At 32.3% G+C, this 24,785-nt stretch overlaps 2 protein-coding genes and 2 long non-coding RNA genes across 9 annotated transcripts; 3 read left to right on the forward strand and 1 right to left on the reverse strand.

Annotated features, from left to right (window-relative positions):
• The first annotated feature begins 2,424 nt into the window (after positions 1–2,424).
• Positions 2,425–3,444, forward strand: LOC139810895 (uncharacterized). The gene is made up of 3 exons (XR_011731511.1): positions 2,425–2,583; positions 2,706–2,773; positions 2,856–3,444. It is a non-coding gene; the product is annotated as an uncharacterized lncRNA (long non-coding RNA).
• Positions 3,445–4,326: 882 nt separating this feature from the next.
• Positions 4,327–14,698, forward strand: Mer (ezrin/radixin/moesin family protein merlin). Of its 5 annotated transcripts, none has more exons than XM_071774783.1 (10): positions 4,328–4,524; positions 4,623–4,809; positions 4,907–5,036; positions 5,308–5,462; positions 6,891–7,118; positions 7,987–8,226; positions 8,299–8,405; positions 12,876–13,005; positions 13,117–13,452; positions 13,627–14,698. In XM_071774783.1, the coding sequence occupies exons 2-10, from the start codon at positions 4,723–4,725 to the stop codon at positions 14,002–14,004; spliced, it is 1,791 nt and encodes a 596-aa protein (XP_071630884.1). In that variant the 5' UTR covers positions 4,328–4,524; positions 4,623–4,722; the 3' UTR covers positions 14,005–14,698. The 5 variants fall into 5 exon arrangements, with proteins under 5 accessions (XP_071630881.1, XP_071630884.1, XP_071630882.1 ...); XM_071774781.1 differs by having other exon boundaries at positions 4,329–4,524; positions 5,257–5,462; XM_071774782.1 differs by having other exon boundaries at positions 4,330–4,524; positions 5,257–5,462; positions 7,987–8,196.
• A 2,010-nt stretch (positions 14,699–16,708) lies between these two features.
• Positions 16,709–18,853, reverse strand: Pex12 (peroxin 12). 2 transcript variants are annotated; one of them, XM_071774786.1, is made up of 7 exons: positions 18,493–18,853; positions 18,271–18,393; positions 17,927–18,035; positions 17,624–17,820; positions 17,175–17,543; positions 16,986–17,071; positions 16,709–16,903 (listed from the first exon to the last, which is right to left on the reverse strand). In XM_071774786.1, the coding sequence occupies exons 2-7, from the start codon at positions 18,388–18,390 to the stop codon at positions 16,792–16,794; spliced, it is 993 nt and encodes a 330-aa protein (XP_071630887.1). In that variant the 5' UTR covers positions 18,391–18,393; positions 18,493–18,853; the 3' UTR covers positions 16,709–16,791. The 2 variants fall into 2 exon arrangements, with proteins under 2 accessions (XP_071630887.1, XP_071630886.1); XM_071774785.1 differs by having other exon boundaries at positions 18,641–18,852.
• Positions 18,854–19,614: 761 nt separating this feature from the next.
• LOC139811838 (uncharacterized) lies at positions 19,615–22,064 on the forward strand. The gene is made up of 4 exons (XR_011731753.1): positions 19,615–20,134; positions 20,211–20,316; positions 20,597–20,691; positions 20,763–22,064. It is a non-coding gene; the product is annotated as an uncharacterized lncRNA (long non-coding RNA).
• Positions 22,065–24,785: the final 2,721 nt, after the last annotated feature.

The following is a 24,785-nucleotide window of genomic DNA, read 5'->3' on the forward strand; positions in this document are numbered from 1 at the left end:
GGGAGGGTGCAGGGGAGAAAAGCCTTTCTGTTCACGTGCGCTCACGCATGTAAGTCTCCTTGCACCCCTCCATGCATGTGCTTTATAATTTCGTTTTACAACTTAGCATGTACTTTATGTTGTAAAACGAGGTCCACGCAGCCTACCGGCGGGGTGGGTGCGGGGGAGGGGGGGCCGAAGGCCCCCCTCGCACCCCCCCGTTGTGTGTGTGTGTGTGTGTGCTTCCCACGAACCACCATGTTTCTTGATCTTTTCGCGATTTTCTGCCGATGTTAAGGCCCGTATTCATATGGCAGTTTTATAGATGTTAGCCTTAAATTGATAGAAATAAAGCTTAAGTCGTAGGCAAATAAACCAATCTTCGATTACTTTAATAGGCGATTTTTGGCGATCGTTTGGTATGGTTTGGTACATATACCAAAGTTGCTATCCGTGGCTGCTATTGGTTCTGGTGCAGTTTGGTACCCTTTGGTTGCTTATACCAGAGTCACGCCAAAAATTGCCTAATATGTGAGATAATTTTTCGTTTTTTTTCGTTTTTAAGACTAATAATAAACCAACAAACGCTAAAATTAGACCAACAATCATCAGCAAACGATTACGCATCGATTAGGCTTTTTTGAAATTAAAAATAAAATTTTTCCGGCTAACTTAATGCTAATTTTTCTTTTTAAATTTAAAAAAAAATTAAGAACCAACAAACGTTGTAATTAGGCCAACAATCACCAACAAACGACCAACAAACGATAAAAAAATATGAAAATTAATAAAGTCGAAGTTGACCGGCTAAGTTACCAGAGCTGTTAATTTTCGGTGAAATGTTGCATAAATCAGACGCCAAAATGAATAAAAGCAAAAATCACCTAATTTGCAGCGTTCGAGGCTGCCAAAATAGGAGCATTTTTTGTTTCTTGAAAGCATACCAAAACCAAAATTCAAATTTCGGGAATTTAAAATTGCCACATAATAATTTCATTTTTTACGTGTGCTCATTGGAAGCGATTTTTAATGAGCACTTTCAAAATATTGTTTTAGAGAAAAATGTTGTACAAAAATTATTAACAGAGGCTGAACTAACAACATTTAAGCACCCATGCAGCAGGTTTCCACATTTATACTTAAAGAAATTATTTTTTAGAATGCGGTTATATTACACGTTAAAATTTATAAATCTTCGATCATCCAATAACCCAAATAAAATGATTATTTGGAGACACGAATGAATACCGCCGTATATGTAAATACATAAAATGTATACATGTAAAAATGTATTTAATAAATACCGCTGTATAGACAATAAAAGTAAATTTACAAACATTATATTGTTTTTGCATTATTAATTTTAATTAAACTTTACCACGAATATAAAATCTTTAACGACAAATAATAATCGGACTATTTTTTTATAATTTCCACTTTAATCTCATAATTTATAATAATTATTTCAAATATAATTAGCATTCGAGTAATTCATCGAAACATTGTTATTCTAGCAATTTCATTAATCACTTTTATTTATATAATATTTTTTGTGTATTTCTACCTATAGACCATATATTCCCAATAAGAATGAATAATGTATACAGTTTTTTTGCACATTTAACAACTAACATTACTCAAGTGTGTCACACGCCGATTTTTTTGAAAGTGTGTACACATAGAACTTGAAAAAATATTTGTGTCGTATTTTTTTATTTTTGCTCATAAAGCGTTTTAAGAGTATAATAGGGACCACCTTCGAAATATTAACCTTCTACACCCTATATACGTTATCCTGAATGGTTTTTGCACCAAAATAATATTTTTAGGAGTTTTCAGGGTTTTCTGGTCTGTATTTTTACAAAAAATTGACGTGCATAATCTAAAGGATTATTATACATAGAATTGAGAAGGTTAATATTTCGAGGGTAGTTTCTACTCTTAAAACGCTTTATAAGCAAAAATAAAAAAACACGACACAAATATTTTTCAAAGTTCTACATGTGTGCATAGTTTCGAAAAAATCGGCGTATGACATTTGGGCAGTGTTAAGCTGGATTTTCACGAGCCGCTGAAACCGACCCGCGACCGTTCGAGCGACAAAACGGATCACGTGACGACGTTTGTATCGTTTGTATGGTACAAACGTCGTCACGTGATCCGTTTTGTCGCTCGAACGGTCGGTTTCAGCGGCTCGTGAAAATCCAGCTTAAAAGTGGAAGCACATAAAATTGCAGGAGCCATAAGCAGAATGCAGAAGCCATATGCGCATGCGCTATGGTATCTGTTAGAGCTCTACGGATACCATAGCGCATGCGCATATGGCTTTTGCTTTCTGCTCATGGCTCCTGCAATTTTATGTGCTTTCACCTTTATTACTCGTAGGTACTATTACTAGAGTCCTATATTAGTAGAGAGACGCAAACTTTACCCCCACTTTGCTGCCGTCGCCATCTTGTGATCGTACCCCCACCTTGCTGCCGTCACTATCTAGCCCATGGTGTTTCTACTTTTATAGCCAGCGCAATCAGTGCTGTTTACTAAAGGAAGTATTTATTCTTAGTTGCAGTTCAATACCTGTATCGACATTACATCAATTTTTATGTAAGAAGTGAAATAATGAAATGCATCGAACGTGACATTTTTGAATATTGAGAGACTTGTTGCTCGTTTGAGGTTAGGCTCCTACCAAGTTTTACGCTTTTCAATAATTTTCTTTTGTGCAGGGAGAAAGAGCAAGTTGTTTCACTGTCATATCGGCGAACCTGCTGGTCCATTTCTGAATATGTGTGAGGTAAATTCAGTTTTTTTATCTCAAATAAATTACAAATATCCGTCGACCCTAGTACTGTTACTTAACCTTGATCTTTCTGCAGAGCTCCAATTTAAATCTCATCTTTGCTCCATCGTCTAAGGCGGATGAAATACAGTATCTCAAATTCCAGACCAGAATAATGGAAGAAAAATTAAAAAATCTTCAAGAGGAGTATAACAGTGACTTTGCTACTTTTGAAAAAATGGTTTGTGAGATACACCTAATGAAGCAGGAGCTATACGTTGGCAAGCGCTTGCTAAAGGTTTTGAGCTATAAAGAAGTTTGTAAAGAGTCTTAGTGTTTTGGGCTCGTTCTGACTATAACATAATTATAAACGGACTAATTGTATATTTATAATTTATAATGTAATAATACAGTGCCTCGCATTAATATTCGGACATCATAATACTTGAAAAAAATTAATCCGTATATTTATGTAAGAAATGTTGTTCTTTTAGTAAGTTGAAGCACAAAATGATACCCTACAAAATATTGAACTATTAAAGTTATAATTTAATTCATATGTAGATGTAATTTATACAAAAATATATTTTTGTTAAATGTCCGAATATATTAATGCAAATCACTATATACATATATAAAATTGTATAATTGTTCTAATTTTGAAATAAATTATTATTTTCACAATATATTCTTTATTTTATGTAAATTTACATTAGTGGTTTATCAGTCTTAAAATATGTAAAAATAAAAATAAAATAAAAATACCCTGCCAGAGAGCATAATACAAATAATATACTCTGCATATAGCCAAAATGCATCTAAACATTAAAAAAAGGGTACGATTAATTTATTAGCAGAAAATTTATTAACAGCAGTAGAAACACATAGTGATCCATACTTCGCAAACTGTGCTATTTGTATAAGGTTGCCAATTTGGACGGAATTCATTAATAAAATCCATTTTGCACGCCTTTTTGGTTCTTTTGAAAATTTAAACAATATAAAGCCTTGCTTTTTCTTAACATTACAGCCACTAACTGAACAGTGCCTTATCTGAAATAGATATAATAAACGAATTATAATAAGAATCCGACACGGATGAAAAGATTATGCTGCATATATGGTGCAGGGCACAAATAAGCAACCCACAATGTCAGTAAAGTCCTCTGCAGTTATTTAACAACACAGAAAAGATATTTCTACTTACCTTGATCACAAGAAATAATAATATATATGCATTTATAAACTTTAGTCAACACTGTCAGTTGTATAATGCGGGCATTCCCACTCTGCCGCCGCCGCCATCTTGTGATCGTACGCCCTGCTGTCTATTGGTCTATAATCGACCAATCAGAAGGAGGAACAAGTTTGCGTCTCTCTACTAATATAGGACTCTAGAGCATACTAGTTATACTATGATATTATTGGCCCTCGTACTGAAAATGTATACGTGACGTAAAATATAGATTTGCAGTACTGACAGTGAATATCGGAATGCAGCCATGATCGATCCCATGAATCGGACTGCAGCCCTAGTGTGGTATAGGGTATAGTTCGCGCGAACACGAACGACAACTTATCTACGCACACATATCGACTACACTCGCGAAAATACCAAATAGTAAATACGCGATTATAGATTATACGAGTCGGGCAGGATGTAATTACGCGAGATGTCATGCTTGAAACGAACCCGCCGTGCCTACCGATTAACACTCACGTTTTGTAATTAGTATGTCGAGAACGCGCCGTATTGGAGATTTTAGGTAAGGTTATATCATTTGCGTAATTTCCTTGCGTGTCAACTCAACGGGTGCGCAATATAAAGAAAATATTGATGTCACGCTAAAATATTTTTCAATAGCGACGAAAAATCTAATTTGTCATACGATCGAGTGCCTTCGCGATAATAATCGGCAACATGTCTTTCGTGATGCTAAACAAACACAGCAATAAGAAATAAGATGTCACCATTCCGAAGGAAAAAGTCAGGGAGATCCTTCCCTGTCAAAGTCTGCACTTTGGATGCAGAACTCGAATTTAATCTAGAGGTTAGTGGATAAGTGTCACGGTCTTTTATTGAATTGCTATTATGTATTTTGTTGCACTGATAATATATCTCGCAAACTGATAAATTTCCTGTGACAGTGGAAATCAACAGGCAGAGACTTATTTGATCTGGTATGCCGTACAATAGGACTAAGAGAGACATGGTATTTTGGACTTCAGTATGAAGATGCCAAAGGCTTTATTTCTTGGTTAAAATTAGACAAAAAAGGTGACTGTAATTTATGGCTGTTTGTTCAATATCCAGATATAGGATAGATCTAATCTGGGCTGCATTCCGATATTCACTGTCAGCAACTTTTAGTACTGAAAATCTATAGTATACGTGACGTAAAATATAGATTTGCAGTACTGACAGTGAATATCAGAATGCAGCCCTGGATACTTGGAATTGTATACTCTTTACCATAATAACACCAAACTAATTACAGTTCAAGATCAAGGCATTTCACAGCAGTCAATAACATCGTTCATGTTCTTAGCAAAATTTTATCCCGAGGATGTAGCTGAAGAACTTGTACAAGAAGTCACTCAACATTTGTTCTTCTTGCAAGTGAAACAAGCTATATTGTCTATGGATATTTATTGTCCACCTGAGGCTTCTGTATTACTCGCCTCTTATGCTGTCCAAGCAAAGGTATTTTTTTGTAAGCTGAACTACATATATATTTAATATATTAATATATTGTTATAAATTAATTAAAGTTAAGAAAGCTAACAATTTATATAAAATATATTTTTAATACGATATATAAATATTGTTTAAATGAGACATATAGGCCAGTCAATAAAGACAATCAATTCACTTTAATTACAAAAGTTTTCAAATTTTGATGTAATATTGGGTGAGTTGAAATAACAATAAATCTCATTTTGCAACCATCCCCGAGGTCCGGAACATGCTAAACATTGCAAAAAACGTTAATTTATTATAACTTTGCGAAAAAAATTGCAAAAGTCCTGCAAACTTAAAGCAATGTCTATTGTAATATTTTCCGCAATGTATTAGATTTGCAACCTATTTCGAGGCGCGCAACATTGAAATTTTTTATAAAATAACGTATTTAGTCAAATAAGTTGTAATAATTTGCGTAACTAGTAGAGGGTTGCAAATTTATATTTGGATAAGGGAAGACATTTGAAGCACTCCGTAAAATTTGCAAAACTTTTGCAATTTTTTCACGCTTGTAAAAAGTGCAAAATAATAATTGTTGCTAATTTTTCACTGTTGCGGACCTTGTCCGAGGTTGCAAACTTAACAGCTTGTGACGAAAAATAATCTCAACGTTTGCAACCAATTTGCAAAACTTTTGCAATTTTTTTGACAAAATTACGACCAAATAAACAATTGTTCCATCATTGATTAAAAAAATATATATTGCGTGCAACATAGAAGGTTGCAAATTGGCACAACTGTTTGGGGCAATTGTAAAAATTATTCTATCGATTTGCAGCACTTTTGCAATTTTTTTCGCAAAGTTATAATAAATTAACATTTTTTTGCAATATATTTAACATGTTCCGGACCTCGGAAATGGTTGCAAAATGAGATTTATTGTTATTTCAACTCACCCAATATTCCATCAAAATTTGAAAACTTTTGTAATTAAAGTTAAATTTTCGAATTTTAGTGTCTTTATTGACTGGCCTAATATACATATTATAGATTTGTCTCATTTATATATACAGTGTTTCTTATATAAAATAGGATAAAGCACATTTGTATCTTATATACGATAACTTTTATTAATACGATTAATAGAATACATTCAAAAAAGTTGAGTAAATATTAGGAACATTCAATACATACATATATTATTAAGTTATATATATTTTGGATGATGATATCAGTTGTTTAGATAAAAGATGGATCAAATTCAAAAACATTGTAATATGTCTATTAAATAGAAATCTATTTTTAAAGCTAACATCTTTGACTTGATCCCCACTTCTGTATATATGAATATTGATCTAAATGTAACATCAAAGAAGTTAGTTTCTTACAAAGGTTAATTATGTTATATTTATAATAAAAAAAAATATTGATTTTAATTTTAATTATCAGTATGGTGATTATGATGAAGTTTCATATCGTCCTGGAATGCTGGCCAGTGAAGACTTACTTCCACAGAGAGTTATAGATCAATATCAAATGACACCAGAAATGTGGGAAGACAGAATAAAAATTTGGTATGCTGATCATCGTGGCATGTCTCGAGATGAAGCGGAAATGGAATATCTTAAGATTGCTCAGGATCTCGATATGTATGGTGTGAACTATTTTCCTATTAGTGTAGGTATAACATAACCTACATTAAGTGTATCTTTTTGTCTGAATATTGTTCATTTCTTAGTATAGATTAACTTTAATTTCTATTTTTGAACTTAGTTTTATCCTCTTTTTTTTTTTTTTTTTTTTTTTTTTCCTAAGAATTGGAAAAGATTAGGATTAAATAATTGGAATCCAACATGGGGGGCAGGGCTTAGGCCCGGTTTCACCAACGTTATTTAATCTAATTGGTCGATTAAACTCACTCTTCGTCTCTTTCTAGGGGGACAGTTAGAAAGAGACGAAGAGTGAGTTTAATCGACCGATTAGATTAAATCACATTGGTGAAACCGGGCCTTACCCGGCTTACATCATATGATCCAATATGGCTGATGAAACCGCATAATAAATATTTTGTATCGGTAATCTCGCGTAGGTTTTTGATAAATATGCAACTATGCAACATATTTGCGAGTTGGCCCGTACAAGTCCCTCTGACAGGAAAATTATAGAGAGGGAGAAAATATTCTGAGCGTAGGTGTGCGGTTTTAATAGTTCACATCTCGCCACCAGGTGTCATAGCGCCCGATGTTGGTAGCCAATACAAAACAAGAAAATTTATATTAAGATTTTTTGCCTAATACAAGTAATACAGATTTATGTTCATTTCTATCAATGGAAATTAACTTAAAATTATATCTCGGTTTAACTCTTACTTTTTATTTTTTTTAACTCTTAGTACTGGAAACAGATAAAAAGTAAGTTAAATCAAAATTGAAGTTAATCTATATTGACAGAAATAGCAATAAATCTGCGTTACTTGTATTATTATTAAAACAAAAAAAAATGTTAATAAAATTCTTAATATAAATTTTCTTGTGTTGTATTATAGAATAAGAAGGAAACAGATCTTTGGCTCGGAGTAACAGCATTAGGATTGAATATTTATGAAAAGGAGAATAAACTGGCACCGAAGACTACATTTACATGGTCGGAAATTCGTCATATTAGTTTTGATGACAAGAAGTTCATAATTAAGCCTGTGGAGAAAACATCGCCGAACTTTATGTTCTTCTCGCAGAAAACTCGCATGAACAAACTGGTAAACAAACAGTCAGATGTTGGCAGCTGGGTGAGGGGCTTGATTGCTTTAAAGTTGAACAAACATAATAGTGACACAGCTGCTCATGTATTATTTGTTAAGATCCTAGACTTGTGTATTGGCAATCACGATCTATTTATGAGGAGGCGCAAACCGGACTCCATGGAGGTTCAACAAATGAAAGCACAAGCCAAAGAAGAAAAATCCAGGCAAGTAAACGTGTATGCTTTCGTAAAATAGTTTGTTTTTATCTTGTAAAAGTTCTGTGTTTATGTTCAGAATGTTTGATGAACTTATTAGCCATATTGTTTGATTTTGTAATTAATGTAAATTTATCTTGAATAAATGCCATATAGTTTGATATTAAAACAGTTTTTATAAAACAGCAAATTGCACTTTCTACAGGTTGCTAACTTAATTGTTACCAGAAAAATTAAATCACTTATTTTTAGCAATATAATAATTACAAATATATAAGAAAACATTTTTTAACAATAGATCTAATCCATACTAATTTAATGTACTTTTTTTCTTTCCTTACAGCGATTTGCGACATCATTTGCTTGTCAAAATTTAACATGTCTTAAAGGGTTAGATCAGTGTAACTCTTACTCTCTTGATGTTGATAGTTTTCTGATTTAATAACAATTGATTTAAAATAAAATTAATTTTATAAACTATAAACCTATGAGCAATTACTTGATAATTGCTTAATAGAAAAGTTTATAAAATCGACAACGTATAAAACATCTGCCCATAAAAGACAGCATTGTATGAAAACGAAATTATTTTAGAAGCTTTTATAGATTGACTGCTTTACCACAAGAATACTCTACAAAAATAATCGTGACTTCATTAATCTTTAAACTTTTAATATTGTAAAATTTTGAACATATTGTAAAGCATAGATCCATCAAAATTCATATTCTTTACAAAAAGAAAATGGACTTTTTTAATCTTTTATACTGATTTGACTCTTACAATTAATCTTGTATCATATATAGTATTTAAATGTTATTATTAATATACGAGAGTTAAGAGGCTTTGAAAAGTCTATAGCATTATGTACCTACATCGTGAATTAAGTGATGATTTTTGTTTCTAATTTGAGCATTGAAAAGAACTTTTTAAAACGCAATTTTTATATTTTTGCTCATTTAATCACAATAGTTTTAACAAAATACTTTCTTTTTTTTTTCTTTTTTTTAGTTTCTTTTTCTTTGTCGGCAATTTTAAGAGGTGACAATTCTAGATATATTTTATATACGCACATATGTGTATACAAGATAATAACATAATATGTGAGGCTTACTTTTCAAAGATGGGTTCAGCATTCTAAAAAACAATAGAAAAAGTTCATATGAACCGACTATATTTTGGAGTTAAACAAATTTTCTTTTCTCATGGTTTCCTGTCTTTTCTAAAAGCTCTTATTTGTATACCTTCACTTCATAGGGGAGGTGCTCAAAATGACTGCCCTACATCTCAATACAAACATATAAATATTTTACAGAATAATAAAAAAAAATCGTATATAAAATATCCAATTTTATTGTTAATGTTCCGCTCATAAAAAAACCGTGTAAGAAATTTTATTGTTGACATTTTTCCACGATGCTGATTGGTTCTCTCATTGCGTTGACTTCGTGAGCATCTGTCATCGCATATTTTGACAGTTTTATGTATCAAGGGTTAATAGTGTAATGCCCGATCTACAATAGCTGTAGTAAGCTGTAGTAAGCCTCAAGATGTAAGAAACTGACCAATCACAGTCGATTATTCTCCTCACATTCGCCTGTAATTGGTCAATTTCTTACGGCTTGAGGCTTACTACAGCTTACTACAGCTATTGTAGATCGGGCATAATAGCAATAAGCTAAATAGCGCGCGCGAAGCGCGCGTCTGTGATGTCTAGTATTTATAAATAATCGAAGAAAATTAAATACGCTAGCGTTCAGTTTATATCAAATAAATTGTTGGAATACAAAACTCGGAAACAAGGTCGAATTAAATATATATTTATAATTTTTTTGTTTTGTTAATACTTACTAAAAAACCAGCTTGGAGTAGAGTTCCGAAAACGGTCTACATCTGATTTCGACGAAACTTTGTAAGAAGCTTTATTTCGGATTAAGATGAAAGCCTTTAAAGGGAATTTTGGCGGCTCCTATGACAAAGCCATTTTTTAAGATAAAATGATAAAAAGTATAGGAAGATTTTAACAATTCTACAGGATGTTATAAATTGTTATAAATCACCATTATATATTATAAACACTTCTCCCCACTTTACTTTAACGTGATCTTTCTGTTCAAATCAACAATCATATTTTAGGAGTTGTCATGTTGATTCAAAAGGTTTCCAACTTTTCACGTGAAGTGAGGTTCACCCCACCGCACTCCCTACTCACAGGGCAAAACGATCTATCATTGTACACTTCGGATTTTTAAATTTCCACGCGAAGCGAGGTCTGTCATTGTACGACTCGGGTTTTCAACTTTCCACGCGAAGCGAGGTCCACACTACACTTTCATATGCAGCAGGACAAAACAAGGTCCAAGCTAGTACAATTCTAAATAGGTTTCAACTTAACACACGAATCGAGGTCCATCCCTACCCATCCCTGTCACAAGGGGAAGGGCGGTGGCCCCTCCCCCGCCTACATGTGTATTGTTATATACAAATATCAGCAAATTACTTCCCTTGGCACTGACACAAACTGTTATGTTTCTTAAACTTTTTTGTTAATAACTTTTTAATAAATAACGAACGACGACTAAAACTTTTAGGAGGTTGCTCAGGAGAGTACTCTTTATAATATATGTCTAGATCAAGGTCACAGAAGGTTAAACTAAATAATTATCGAACTTATCATTCTTTTTACTATTTTATCTTAAAAAATGGCTTTCTTGTAGGAGTCGCCAAAATTCGCATGAAAGGCTTTCATTTTAACTCGAAATGAAGCTTTTTACAAAGTTTTATCGAAATCGGAGGTAGACCGTTTTCGGAACTTTATCCTCGTCCTTCATCCTGTTAAAGTGGGCCTCATATATTAATTAAATTACTCTATTATACATAAAATCAGTAAATATCTCTTTTTATTTTTATACATTTTATAAGAGACAATATTTTTATAAACTTTATAAGAGACCATAGTTTAAGAAAATAGAACTTGCAAATTCTATAGATGTTTGCTTAAGTAAGATACATAAAATAGAAACGAAATACACGAGGTCTGTTCAAAAGATATCTGGACTTATTTTGAATTAAACAGTCACCCAGGAATACAGCCTCTCTCAAGCAAGATCTGACATGTTTCGACTTGGTCATAATTGGTCCTCTTAATACTTTATTATATTTGATCTCACTCAAAATGACTAAGAAAATAGAACGATAAGAATGAATTAAATTTTGTCTAAAACTAGAAAGAAATATGTTATAGTAACATATGATATGATTAAAATAGCTTTTTGATATGGATAAGACCAAATTTTTTAATAATGTAATTACTTTAAAGGATGAATATCTATAAAAAGCGATATTTATTCTGAATGATAAAATATTCTATAAAGTGCGTTGTATATAGATAAAATGTAGAAGATTAACAATATTGAGATCTGCTCAAAGATGTAAATTCCTATCATGCAAAATTATGACTGAAAATTGGGACATGAATGATAGTGAAGTTTGTCTCTTAACAGCCAAACAGATAGAACCCGTTATCAGTAATCAAAACATTACTCGCGATGAAACATGAATTTACGATTATAAATCTTTATTCCTACAATAAAGAAAATTTGAAATAAGTTTGAAATAAAATATAAACGTTGCTCACATAATTTTTTTGGTCAAGATAGTATCGTGCTTTGTGAGTTTACTCCAGAAAAAAGCAAACAGTCAACAAAAAACTTGATTAATTTTATCTAGCACATCGGAAGTGACCAGAAAAATAATCATGAAGCATGATTAGTAATTTCATTACAATATCATTTGTCATAATCTGCAGAATGTTTCCGTGGAATCTCACATACAAATACAACAATCTCCATGTTCTAACTATGCATCGTTCTTCATTAAATAAAATTTAATTGACAATTTAATTTGAAAGGATGAAAAAAGAGTGGAAAAAGATTGATTATAGAAAATGTATATCAGTATCAGAAATGGTCTGTAATCTTTTACAGAAAGATGCATCTCACTGGTCTTCACAAGACCTTTATTTTTAAGATTAAAATGAAAATTATGATATTCTAATGTGAGACATTTATTTCAACAATCAAACGCGACTTGCAACTAATCCAAAAGTAACTGATTCAGGCAACCATCCTGATTCCTGATGTTTTCCAAGATCAAGATTGTTAGTGAAGTATAACTTTTTGAAAATAATTACATAATACTCTTTCATAAACTTCTTAAAGAATAAAAAAAATCATTTTATGAATAAGTACATCAAATCGCAATGGAATTTCTTTGAGCGGAATTAGTCCACCGTATGGTAAGTTTACTGTTGTAAGTATTACAATCAAAGTCTGGATACTTTTTGAACAGTCCGCTATATATTATCGAATATACAAGGAAATAAAATGTACGTTATCTAATCTGATAACTAATCTCAAATTGTATCAAATATTCGATCATCTAAGTCTCTTTTAAAAACGTGTCTATAACTTTGCATCTAGGAGGCAGATTGAAAGAAATAAATTAGCACGAGAAAAACAATTAAGAGAAGCGGCAGAAAGGGAAAAGGCTGCAATGGAACAACGACTTCTGCAATATCAGGAGGAAATACGATTGGCGAATGAAGCTCTTGTAAGATATGAATAGAAAATTATATAATAAAACAGAAACATAAATATAAATTAATTTATATATATAGAATGTTTATATTATGTATCCATCTTATAATTTTACGTTATACAGAGAAGATCTGAAGAGACAGCAGATCTTTTAGCTGAGAAAAGCCGCGTAGCAGAAGAAGAAGCAATGCTTTTAAGTCAGAAAGCGTCAGAAGCTGAACAAGAGATTACGCGTATACGGCTGAACAACATGAAGACTGAAGAAGAAAAGGTCCATTTAGAACGGAAGACTAGAGAGGCTGAATTATTAACGGAAAGACTGGTTCAAGAATCGGAACGTAGAGCTGCTGAAGCAGAAAAGTTGAAGGATGAATTGTTGCGCGCAAGAATCGCTGAGAAAGAAGCTAAAGAAAAGTTATTAGAGTTCCTGAGTAGAAATGCCTACACTGCTACCATAACCGTAAGTACAGCTTTAACATTTATTCATAAACAGTGCAATTAGAAAAATGTATACCTATAATATACATATATAATATTTATATAATATATTATAATATTTATAATTGTTATATGCAACATTATATATATATATATATATAATAATTTATAAATTATTTGTTTAACTTATCAACAGCCTGTGCCAAATCTATTTCCTTCTACGCAAGTGCTTCCATCGGACCTACAAGCAGATCTTCAGACCTTGCAACTAGACGCAGAACCTTTACCACCTGACTTAACATCCTATGATCTAATTGGCGATGGAGATGTCGATCAACTTTCGTTAGAGATTGAAAGAGAAAGGAGTGATTATTTGGAGAAGAGTAAACATTTGCAAGAACAACTGCGAGAATTACGTTCCGAAATTGAAGGTCTAAAAGTCGGTGAAAAGCAGTGCGAATTGGATCAGTTGCACGAGGAACAAGTTCGACTCGGCGAGAATAAATACAGCACGCTGAAAAAAGTCAAGTCCGGATCCACTAAAGCTAGAGTCGCCTTTTTTGAGGAGTTGTAATTCTTGAGAAACTATAGTGTTAACACAAACGCGTATTAATAGGATATTAGTAAAGTTCAATTATAGCAAAAAATTAAGACAACCATGTGTACGCGTTCTTTTTTTTCGCTCTCTTTCACACACACGCACACAGAGAGAGAGAGAGGGGGGGGGATATCCACATATTATAGAATATTCAAGTGTGATACATTACAGAGTATTCCATTTCTTGATTAGATTTCTTCATGAATTTGGAACTGTTTTTTATAAACTTTCCGAGGAAGTTCCACGTAGATATTGAATATATAAAGTTTTATTACAGATAATAAAACATTCTAGTGTAAACATATGAGTCAAAAAAGTTATCTGAAAACTGAATCAGAGACCGAAATCTGAGATTTTACTCCCTGGCAAACTATTCTTGAACTATTCCTGAACTATTTTGACACTGATATTCTATCTCTTTAATGATGCTACACTTATACTAATTTTGTCAATTTTAAATGTTCTTTATAGTAAAATTTCTCATTTTCAATGTTAATAGTTCGGGAAAGGAATATTCTGTATATATACAAAATATGTACATTTTACGCTGTTATTATTAAAACAATATAAATCTGCATACATATAAATATTCAATTAATTCGCACATGTGAATGTATTACATGTTCGCAAACAAATCAAAATAAATCTGCTATTTTCATATTTCAATATATATACGTGTACATACATTTATTTTAATATATGCTATTTTCTGAGAGAAATTCCAATACATCTCAGTATCTACTGCCTGTTTATACATATATTTTGTGCATACTTATTAAATATATAACTATATATAATAATAAATTGTAATATGCAACATTAAAACGGTTATATTTTTGTAAGAGCATAGCAATTGACTTTTTTATTGTTATAAAAGTTTGTCTATAGAAATTAATTAAACGAATTGTAATGTTCGACGACAGCTAATAGTTAACGGTGCCTGTATTTTGCTTCCTCATTAGAGGAAGCTTTGTTTTCGTAAACCTCGTATATGGACCTTTAATCGCGTATAAATCTAGGTCTAATCAACCAAATCTTAAAGAATTATATATGAAATAGGGGTAGAAAAGACCGAAAAAAAACTTTTTTTAGTTTTTGATGCCAATGTGTTCAGAGAATGTTCTAAAACGTCAGAAAATCGCATTAAAAAACTAATTTATTGCTTACTGCTTAAGTTTTTGTATGTGCCACACGGCCTTTAACTCAAAACCCTTACGGAAAAAACACCAAATTTTCGGTGTAAAATACTCTCAAAAAGACCAACAAAGGTTTTGTGTAAATTCGGATCGTCAATTGATGGTCAACACCGAAATGAGGGTTAACCACGAAAAGAATTCATCCTCAAATAGGATACCCTCAAATGAGTGTAACTCCCAAATGATACTTTGCAATGAGGAAATCTACAAATAAGGTATACCCTCAAATGAGGTCACTCCCAAATCAAGGAAACCTCCAAACGAAGAATGACCCTAAAATAAGTATATATAACTATATATTATAATAAATAAGCTCGAATCGAAGGGATTATTAAAATCTGCATGTTAGCTGTTATATTAATAATGAAATTGAATGACAATAATGACAAATTTCGGAAAATATATGTACGTGTAAAAAAGGTGTCAAAAATTTTTATTTAACAAACTATTTTATATTATAATACATCAGCGTGCAAGGTTCATGAAGATGACAGGATGAATACTAGTTTTAGTTTAATGTAATTGTACTTGCACATTTTTCACGTAGATTGCATATTCATCTGATTTATTTTTCAGTTTATAAGTAACCCACAACAGATAGTGTAACTTATAATACAGAAATAAATAACCCGTATTTTTATTATTACATGTACCTATTAATTTTAAAGAATTAAATACCATTCTTTATTACAATTTCAATATTTTTAATTTAATTACTTTTTTTAAACGACATAGGCTGCATTCCGAAATTCACTGTCAGCAACTTTCAGTACTGAAAATCTATAGTATACGTGACGTAAAATATAGATTTGCAGTACTGATAGTGAATATCGGAATGCAGCCATAAATAATAAAAAAAATAGAGCTCAATATGTACAAATAAAATATGATAGTTACCGCGTTTAATATTCGACGTATAAAATTATCAAGGTAAAGTCATCGAAAAGTGAATAATTTACGAGATATTTGATATTTTATATTAAAAATATCATGATAAAGTTTGATGAAATATCTTAGGAAATTCATAATGCGAAAGAAAGCTTTATTAGTGTTTTGAAAAGCTCTCGAAGTAAGCTACAAGAAAATGCATTGAAAAATAGGAATTTCCATTTAAGAAATTAAAGGTGATCTTCAAACTACTATCCAAGGTTAAACCAATGACACAACATATCTTATATGTCCCCCTCAAAGTCACAAAACTTTTATGAAACATTTTTCTCTAAAATGCTTTGTTTCCGAGATATAAGTTTGTAACACTTTGACAAACTCACCCTGTGTGTACACGTGTACACACACACACACACACACACACACACACACACACACACACACACACACACACACACACCCATTTAATATACTGAAAATAAAATGCTATTTTAGAAAAAAAAACTGATTTGTTTTATTTACTGGAAATATATAGAAAATAAATAGCTTTCCTTAAATGATATGTAATTCGTTTATAAAATGAATAAAGCCAAGACTTCTTCTCTCGACACTAATTTTCTGAATTCTTTATACATATATTAAAAATTATAAATATTACAAATTACAGGTGCACAACATATCATTCTATATATAGGCGTATTAGATCATCTTCTTTAGCAGGATAATGGGTTACTGGACATCTCTTGTTCATCCGTATTGCCGATAAAATACATTGATAGCAGAACACGTAACTATAAAAAATGGCATAGAATTTCGTATTTTATTTAAAAATAAAATGGTAAAAAACTACTTTATTGGATATTGTCTACTTACCCAGATACCATAAGCACGGTATGTATACGATGAGGTTTACAGCAGAGCGGACAAATTCCTTTATATTGCTGCGCTACGTTTGGCACCTATAAAAACAAAAGATTGAATATAGTTCAGTAATTTAAATTATTTCTCTAATTTGACAAAACACAATTATTACGCCAATTTATTTAATATGTTTATTTTTACTTTTGGTGGTGGTGGAGCAGGAAGACTCATAATATCCATATCATAATTTTCTTGGCTCCACCAAGAAAGAAATTGTAAGAAGAAAGCTCCCAATTCAAGAGATCCAGTAACGATTCTTTGAAATATATTCCATCCATCACAAAAGGTGAATGAATTGTATTTTATCTTTCTCAATAATTCGGCGATAGTAAGAGTGGATTGCGGATCGGCATATGTCAGTGTAACAGACAGTGGCCTCAGTAAGGGTGATGGATACATTGATTTCTCAGATATATAAAGTACGTAATTATATAGCACGAGAGTTTCGTATGTTATAAAGAGAATTGAATGTCCTTTAACAACACATTTACGGAAAAACTTCTGTCTCCTCTGTAACCAATATTTAATATATTAATAAGTTACTGCATCAGAATATATATTTAAAAATAACGGTTGTTTCTTGAACTTGCCCCTCTTGATATATAACCGTCGGCTTCTTGAAACTTATATCTTGTACTGAGTTGCGCAAGCTTATTCTTTAAATACGGAAATGTCACAATTAATATTAACGATAGTATTTGTTGTTTATATGTTAATTTTTCCTTCAACGTAGAATTAACTACTGTGACACGCTTCAAACCGTAAAATGTTTCAGAAAATGACGCAGCTGAAAATGATAATATGATAAATATTCTTTTTTTTTTTTCAAGAAAAATATATCAATAAATTATATAACAGTATTAAAATATGTCATATATTAGAAAGACACTTACAATATCTCTTTAGGTAATATCGTTGAAGAAGCACATTAAAAATTAAATAACCTTCATCTGTCCATTGAAGAATATGCCCATATCTTTCAAGATTAAAAGAGACAAGAAACTAAAATTATTAAAAAGATTTACATGATTTAAAAACTCAAAATATAATATAAATATGGATTTATACATACAGTAAGACAATCAACAATCTTTTTAAGGTATAGTGGGTTGACTACTTATAAATTTTACAAATATATGGAATACATTTTCTAAAAAATCTTTAATAACAAAAATTATATCTTTTATTATATTTTAAACATGGCGTTACAAGAAATATCTTAAATAACACAATATACCGAAAAAATCTTTTTAAAAGCTGGCTCAAGAGTAGACGCAAGTGATTCCTGTGCAATAATTTCAAAGATAGAAGGCCTGATATACGTGGTTCCAGTCAAATGAGCACCTTTCTCTGCCATAGTCTGTTTACATAAAAATGTATTATTAATCTATTCTCTTAGAATTAACCTGTATCAATGTTTATCAAATATTTATCGCATTCTTTCCGCTGTACGAGGTACCTTAAATCTTGAATATAACGGCTCCCCCCCTCCGATTTCTTTGAAATTTTATTAAAATTTGATATATTTTGGGTTGTAAAAAAGATTCTGAGAAAATCGTCGCTCATGTTCCGTTTTAGGTACCTACATTATTTGTTAATAATCTCACCGTTTTGTACAGAGCAAACTGTTCTCGAGGTTAATATAAAATTTCTATTTATCATGTTTGTCATGCTTTCGTAATGGCTAAAGTCCGCAATAGCTATATACGTGCTTTCCAAAAACGACACAAGTCGAAAGCGTCACTCCATCTTTGTTGCTCACTAGGGCTGCGTTCGGGGAGCGCACTATTAGGCCTAGGCAGAGAGAAACCTGAGAGAGGCCATCCCGGCGTTTTTCGTCAATTTTTGTGTGCCCGATTTTCCGACGCGCCGCCTGAGAAAGTGCGCATCAACTACGTCGTTTCGCTCGGTAACCGCACATGGTTTGCGTCCGTGCTAATGGTTCGTGTCCGAACTAGCCAGTTAAGTGGGGATATGCTGCGGTCGCGACGTCTATTAAGCTGACACAGCCAATTCAGCACAATCAAATAAAATTTATACAGAAATTTAGTGCTCTTTTGTTGCTAATTTGTTGCTCAATTCCCAATTTTGTTGCTCCAGCCGTTTCGGAGAAAATAGTGGCTGTACGTGCTAACTTATGTTTAAAGTTAGCACAGCCATTCAAAAAATTGTGTTAAATAAAAAAATAGGACATATTCTTTTAGTGCTTTTTTGTTGCTAATTTGTTGCTCTATTCCCGATTTTGTATTCTTTTAATCTGGAATACCCCAAGCTTTTCTTAAACTACTCTAATTGCATAGCCCGACCAATCGACGGAAGACGTAACGTAACGAACCCAATCAGGCGACTATCCCTCTTCTCCCTTAAAGAGGGACAGTCGACTCTGATGGGATTTCTACGCTACGTTACGTCCTACGGCATTTATGTGAGGCTTTCAGGGCGGCGGTGTGGTCTAGTGGTAGAGCCACAGTATATACAGTAGCGCAACTCTCCTGATTTCTTGTTGTCTAAAATGGAGTGCACATGCGCGAAATAAGTAAGCGCTCACTAACACCATCTGAACGTCGTTCTCTGAACTTCTTTCTCAATTGCTCTTCCTTTCTCCGTTCTGCTCCGCTCCCTCTCAGAATTTAAATGGTCAGTTAAGTAAATGCCTATCTGTATTGGAACAGAAATTTGGAGAGAATTAGCTCAATTACACACTGAATGCTATTGAGAGCTGTTAGAAGTGTTTGACAGACCCTGAATAACTACGTTTGTGATGAAAGTGAAAAGAGTTTAGGAGTATAAAGTGGTTACAAACCTCAGATTAAGGTAGGATAATTATTCATAATCATTGTACTTAAAATCAGTCATGCTTAAATTAGGAATATCGTTTATTTATTTATCTTGTGAAACTAACTCTGTGATACTCTAATATCTAGAAAGAATTGCTGTTTGATTCTACGTTGTCTATACGAACGGTTACATTTCTGAAATACTTATTAAAATGCAAATTTCTGGCTGAAACAGACGTCAGATGATTCAGATATCGACTTCACAAAAGATAGTGGTGTCGATTTTGAAATGTCCAGCATGCATTCCACAATACAATACAATTTGTAAGTTATCATATAACAGCGTTTCATGATTTAATTCAGAATTTATATTAAAAGTAATGATTTTTTTTTCTTGTAGGGAAGGCCCATGGTTGAAACTATATGATACTTCCACCGTTTGAATTTTTAGTAAATTGCGGAAAGATAACATATTCTCTCAGCAACATTTATCTAAAAAGATACAAGTACGTATTATACCATCTTACTTACAAAAAATTAATACGTCATTTAATATTAATGTGGCATATTATCAAATATTTTATTTTAATTAATATTGTTGCGGAATTTATAGATATATCGTTTCGATATAACAATAACAGCTAGCGCTCGGCAATGCACAAAATCTAAACGCAATACCGAGCGAGGATTTCAAAATTTATATGATAGAAACAAAGCATGGAGATCCACATCCAGACACGGGTATTCCACCTTCTTTTGCGACAATAAAATCTGAAATGATTCTAGGCAAAAACCGCTAGTTTTTCATTGAAATGGGACGACCGACGAAAGTACATTTCTCTTTATCCCGGCTCAATCAACTTTATAACATACGGAATAAGGTAACTCAACAAAGAATGTATAACATATTCGTATATATTTTCAACAGTTCTAAATTATATCAATGTTCTAGGTATTATCGTGTTTTATTGATGACGACGTGCAAGTATCCTACAGAGAAGAATGAAACTACGGATATGGATTTGCAAAATATAGCAGTGCCGACGAAATCGAGGAAATTCAGTGTACCTGATTTACATTTAAATACAAGACAGGTTGTATTATCCTTGAAGACTGACACCGGAGCAGAAATTATTACCAGTTTAGCATCGTTAAACGGAAACCTATCGACACTTCTAAGACTAGACAGAATATATTCAAATCTATCCATAGATTCTTTCATTGTATCTGCTATCTTAAATGGGAATATCAAAGTGCTATTAAATCCATGGTGTTGCAACTTCGTATGTGGATTTTTGTATGTGGACTTTTGCTTACTCGAATTAGAACGGCTCTTAGAGGAGAAATTTTATAAATTTATAAACGCAATGCTCAATCCGGCGTATGGAAATCATTGAGATAATATAATACATATGTCCATTATTCTATCCAGATACATTTTATATAAGCCATAAATTACTGCCAATTGATTGATGCATATCTATCGAAGTACATACATATAGACTAGAGCTCTCATCCAATGAAGCATTAACGGAACGCGCGGAAGCGCGTCCGAATTCCGAAATACAACAATCGTCGCTGCTTCTGCGAAGTAACAATATGTTTGTAGAATTTCGAATCGTTACTCGACCACTCTTTCGGGACACTTTTATATTTTCATAATATATCATATTAGGTATACATTGATTATTTTGCATATAAAATTTTATTTTGCATGTCTGTATGTACGATAAATATGTCGCTCATATTATACGAATTGTTTGTTATAACAATTAATGATACAATATTTCAAATCTGTATACCAATTTAGTAATATAATATCATTGATCGATATAGGAGTCAGGGATACTTCTATTTTATATTTTCCTATATTTATATTCCTAATTTCAGTGTTTATAATCCTAATATTCTGTCTGTAACATCGGATAAGAAAGAATCCTTCATAATCTATCCGAAAACAGTTTCTGCATCAGAAAGAACATAAAATGGATTAGTACATTTCTTATCCTTTAGATACAAAGGAATTATTTTTCTATTCTATAAGAAATCGCAATGCATTCGAAATAGCGCTTAGATAGAGCTCTATTAGAATACTATCTAAACATAATTTCGAATATATTACGAATTCTTATGGAGTAGAAAAGTGATTTTTTTTGTATCTGAAGAAGAACTCAGAATTGGTGACATAGAAAAGAATTTCTTTTGAACTCTTAAGAGTTCTTTTGGGACAGAAATAATATACGGAAAAAATACTTTAAAATTTTTTAAATCGAGAATTTAAAAAGAATTTCTTTTCAATTTTCCGTGCTATCCGGGAACATATCGTCGTATTAAAATTAAAATTTCATTTATCGCATTTTAAATTAAAGCATGAATATAGTATATCTTATTTTTATTTTGGATGCATAATTAAATCATTCGCGTTTATTTCATTTAATGTAATAAAACTATTTTATGTTAAATATTTTATAATTATAATTGTTTTCTTATAAGTATAATGTATAAAATATTATATTTTGCTTTTCGGTTGTTCAATATATGTTGTATAACATTATATTTTCTAATAATTTACCTCAATACATTTATATTATTCAATCTGCAATCACATTTATATAATTTTATTTTTTCTCATTTTTGAATTTTTTTTCTTATTTTTAATAGATACATAATAAATATTTATCTTTATTATTTTCATTAAATTCAGATTAATTTTATGTAAAAGTGGAGTGAGAACGGAGAAAGGAAGAGCAATTGAGAAAGAAGTTCAGAGAAAGACGTTGGGCGCGTAAAACACCGCTCAATAGCACGTGATTGGCTCTTATACTTTTAGATCCAACAAATCAGCGTAGCGTGTCGATAAGACGACACTTAACAGTTGTGTCTGCCTGGGTAGCGATCATGTAACTTTTTCCCTAGAGCGGAAACGTGAAAAGTGAAAAATTTCATGTAACTATTTCTTTCTATTGGTATTGAATAGAAAGAGATAAACTTTTCACTTTTCACGTTCCGTCCTAGGGGAAAAGATACATGATCGATCCCCTGAACGTGGCCGTTCAGTTGGTGCTAGTGGGCGCTTACTTATTTCGCGCATGCGCACTCCATTTTGGACAACACTAACATCAAAGGCGCCGACAGAGAGTTGCGCTACTGTATATACTGTGGTAGAGCGCCAGACCAGACTCGTAATCTGAGGAACCAGGTTCGAGTCCACTAGAGCCATGAATCATGGAAAAGTTTTTTCCGAAAAAACCGCGCCCCTCCGTGCAGATGCGGAGAAAACTGGGCTCCGTCTTTCGGAAGAGACGTTAAGGTAGTTGTATCGCGACAGTATTAGTCAAAAATAATGGTCACACTGCATACGATAATGTACGGAAAACTCTACTTATCTATGTAAAACTTTTGACTAAACTGTACCGTTTTCAACCAATCCTGTATGGTCTTACCAATCTGGCAACACTGTATGCTCGCGACTCGCGTCAGTAATGTCAGTATACTATTGAGGTTAGCTCGCGATGCTCGCGTTATTGAGATTATTGAGGTTATGCTATTGAGGATTATTGAGGTTATGTTATTTTGAATTAGAAGAAATATAAGCGAAAATGTCTGTTGTACGTTACAAAGGAAGATTAATGAAAGAAAAAGTATTGAAGAAAAGACTTAAAGCTTTAGCGGCAATGCAGTGTTGCCAGATCTTTACAGGTTAGGTGTCGTATGCGTCCACCGCTATAAGAAATTGTGTACTTCGCGTAACAATTGCTTCAAAACTAGATAGACAAGGGTCTTGTACTTTTGTAAGAATATTTTTACAAGTCTCTTTTGTTATCTCTTTGTTTTTCATCAAAATCGTATGAGTAGTTTGATCGCTACAATTACAAACGTGATATGGGAAGCCGTTTTCGTCCTACGATACATGTAAAAAGTGCTAAGTTTGACTCCATTATTTCAACTTTGGTATAGTCAATATTTTTCTACTTGCACGTGTGTGTAGAGCGTGTTTACATTAATATGCTGTTCAAATTTTAAAAGATTCCTATGAAAATGGGTTTTGCGATACAACTACCTTAAACCGTTGGTCCAAAGTAGGAAAGTAGGAAACAGTAAGATAGTAGAATGAATTGAAGGTTAGGGTTGGGTACGTCCCTTCAAAACGCCCTTTAAGGCCCCTTGGGGTATATAAAGTAAAATTCTTTATCCTTTTAAATTGCAAATTAGTCAGATATTAATTAATTATGTTCAAGATTAGTTAATTACGTTTTACTGATTTTATTATTGCCAACCATTTGCATTAATTCCGATTTTGTTGCTCCACCCTTACTGCTTAAAAAAACCACCCTTAGCTTATCCTACACCAGCACAATAACGCCTTAAAGTCATAAATTGAGCAGATTTCCGAATTGATTATGTATCCCTGATTTTGTTGCTCGCTATTTTTAACAAATCTGATTATGTTGCTCCACCCTTAATGCTTAAAAACTACTCTTAGCTTATCCTACACCAGCACAACGCCTTAAAGTCATAAATTTTGAGCAGATTTACAATTTTAAGGTATTGTGCTGGTGTAGGATAAGCTAAGGGTGGTTTTTAAGCATTAAGGGTGGAGCAACAAAATCGGAATTAATGCAAATAGTTGGCAATAAAATCAGTAAAACGTAATTAACTAATCTTGAACATAATTAATTAATATCTGACTAATTTGCAATTTTAAAGTATGTTTTTAAGGAGAAATAGCTTTGGGGGTAGTTTCCAGGATTTAAAAATGAAATTACAAAATCGGGAATAGAGCAACAAATTAGCAACAAAAAAGCACTAAAAGAATATGTCCTATTTTTTTATTTAACACAATTTTTTGAATGGCTGTGCTAACTTTAAACACAAGTTAGCACAGCCACTATTTTCTCCGAAACGGCTGGAGCAACAAAATTGGGAATTGAGCAACAAATTAGCAACAAAAGAGCACTAAATTTCTGTATAAATT

This window comes from Temnothorax longispinosus, chromosome 4 (assembly GCF_030848805.1).
Source record: "Temnothorax longispinosus isolate EJ_2023e chromosome 4, Tlon_JGU_v1, whole genome shotgun sequence".
NCBI lineage: Eukaryota > Metazoa > Arthropoda > Insecta > Hymenoptera > Formicidae > Temnothorax > Temnothorax longispinosus.